At 43.2% G+C, this 1,701-nt stretch overlaps 1 protein-coding gene across 1 annotated transcript in view; it reads left to right on the forward strand.

The window, feature by feature from the left end:
- LOC118430790 (protein brambleberry-like) overlaps window positions 1-1,701 on the forward strand; it is a 19,332-nt gene that overhangs the window by 522 nt on the left and 17,109 nt on the right. Inside the window, exons 2-3 of the mRNA XM_035841812.1 lie at window positions 592-720; window positions 1,219-1,404. Of these exons, the coding sequence (XP_035697705.1) occupies window positions 592-720; window positions 1,219-1,404 (315 nt within the window). The remainder of the gene's footprint in view (window positions 1-591; window positions 721-1,218; window positions 1,405-1,701) is intronic.

Consider the following 1,701-nt stretch of genomic DNA (forward strand, 5'->3'; position numbering starts at 1 on the left):
ACGTCACCACTACGTCTGTCATGTCTGTCTCAGCTCAGTGAATAAAATAAGATGTAGCTATTAAAAAATGAAATTCTTCTAGCTGTAGGTAAACTGGTGAAAGCGAAACACCTCTTGAATTTTATAAATAGACGTCTAATTTGGAGCACTGGCGTGAATCCCAATAATTTGCGGTGGTTTTGTGTTCTCCTTTATCCAGAGTTATTTCAAATTTGATGATAAGCTGGATCTCGGTTTAGGCTGCGCATGCTCAGTGTGACGCATTGTGTATTTCCTTTACCGCAACAAGGAGACTTTTTTTTTATATATGCAAATAAACAATAAAAATTATGTAGGGTCCTGAGATATAACAAAACACATCTAACGTTGGACATCACTGGTTGCACATGTATTACACACTGTCTAGACAAGAACTGTTAACAACTTAGGGGCCCTCACCTTTGACCTATTGCATGTGCAGATCAGACAGTGAACTGACTTATTATTTCCCCAGATTATAGCAGAACTGAAGAGTTCCTGTGGGGAGATGAAACTGTTTACAAATTAGGGGCCTTCACCTTTGACCTGTTGCATGTGACCTTTGCCCTCCAGATTATCGCAGAACTGAAGAGCTCCTGTGGGGAGATGACTGAGGAGGAGATAGCCAAACTGGGCGTGGCCCTGCTCAACTGTCAATCACAGGTGGAGGGCCGACCCACCTTCACATGTACGCAGGACATGGTGAGTGTTGTACAGTGTCTAACCGACTTCTCAACTAAGTCCAAAATAGCCCAAATAGAGAAGATACATGTGAATGGCAAGTGAAAAACACTCTATTTTAAAGACAGGCCGAGGCTCCTTGGCATTTTGGACGACAGCACTCTTATCGATAGTCTTCGGTTTTTACTTTGAAATCCCCTTAAAAATGCAGGAAATGCAACTTCAGAGAAGAGAATTTTCAAATTTCCCTAGAATTGCATGTACTCACATCCCCTATGATTAGCTTGCACCCTCGGCAGTCGCTAGTCCAAAGCTTCTACAAAAGAACCCCAAACAAAATTCTGGCTACTGGCATGATAATTAAAGATGCCACCATTTTATGACCCTAGCCTGCAGAGTCTATAGGGACTGCACAGCTGGGATGTACCTGAGTGTATGCCTCAGTGTACTTAGCCAGATAAGCATGAATGTACAATAACTGAGTGCGATAAAGGTTATTGTCATCTTGTGATCTTGTAGAGTCTTGCAGAGTGCACGGCGGGGATGGACTCGGACACGTGGAACGCGTACCACATCATCAGTAACCGCGCTCGCTCGGTCTGCTACGCCACGCGGCAGCAGCAGTTCCGCAGGAAAACGGAGCAGACCGTGAACAAACTCGTGATGACGGCCGACCAGCAAGTTCAAGCCATGGAGAGTATCAAGGTCTGTTTTGTCTGTTTATGTTCTCTTTATCCTTACATATTACTGTAAATGCATTTAAGTTCGTTGGGACTTAATTTTGCGGTAATGGGAAAAAGGACTTTTTGTGGTGGTTTTAAGTTTGCAGCAGCACCATGCACTGTAGTCTCTTGCCATGGAAAAATGTTCGCGGTGGTTTTAAGTTCGCGGTGAAGTGGCCATTGCGAAAACTGTGAACATAAAACCACCGCGAACATTTCTGCATTTACATTAAGTTTGATTAATATGTATAATCTTACATCACACACTTCTAAAAGAGGT

This window comes from Branchiostoma floridae, chromosome 14, assembly GCF_000003815.2.
Source record: "Branchiostoma floridae strain S238N-H82 chromosome 14, Bfl_VNyyK, whole genome shotgun sequence".
NCBI lineage: Eukaryota > Metazoa > Chordata > Leptocardii > Amphioxiformes > Branchiostomatidae > Branchiostoma > Branchiostoma floridae.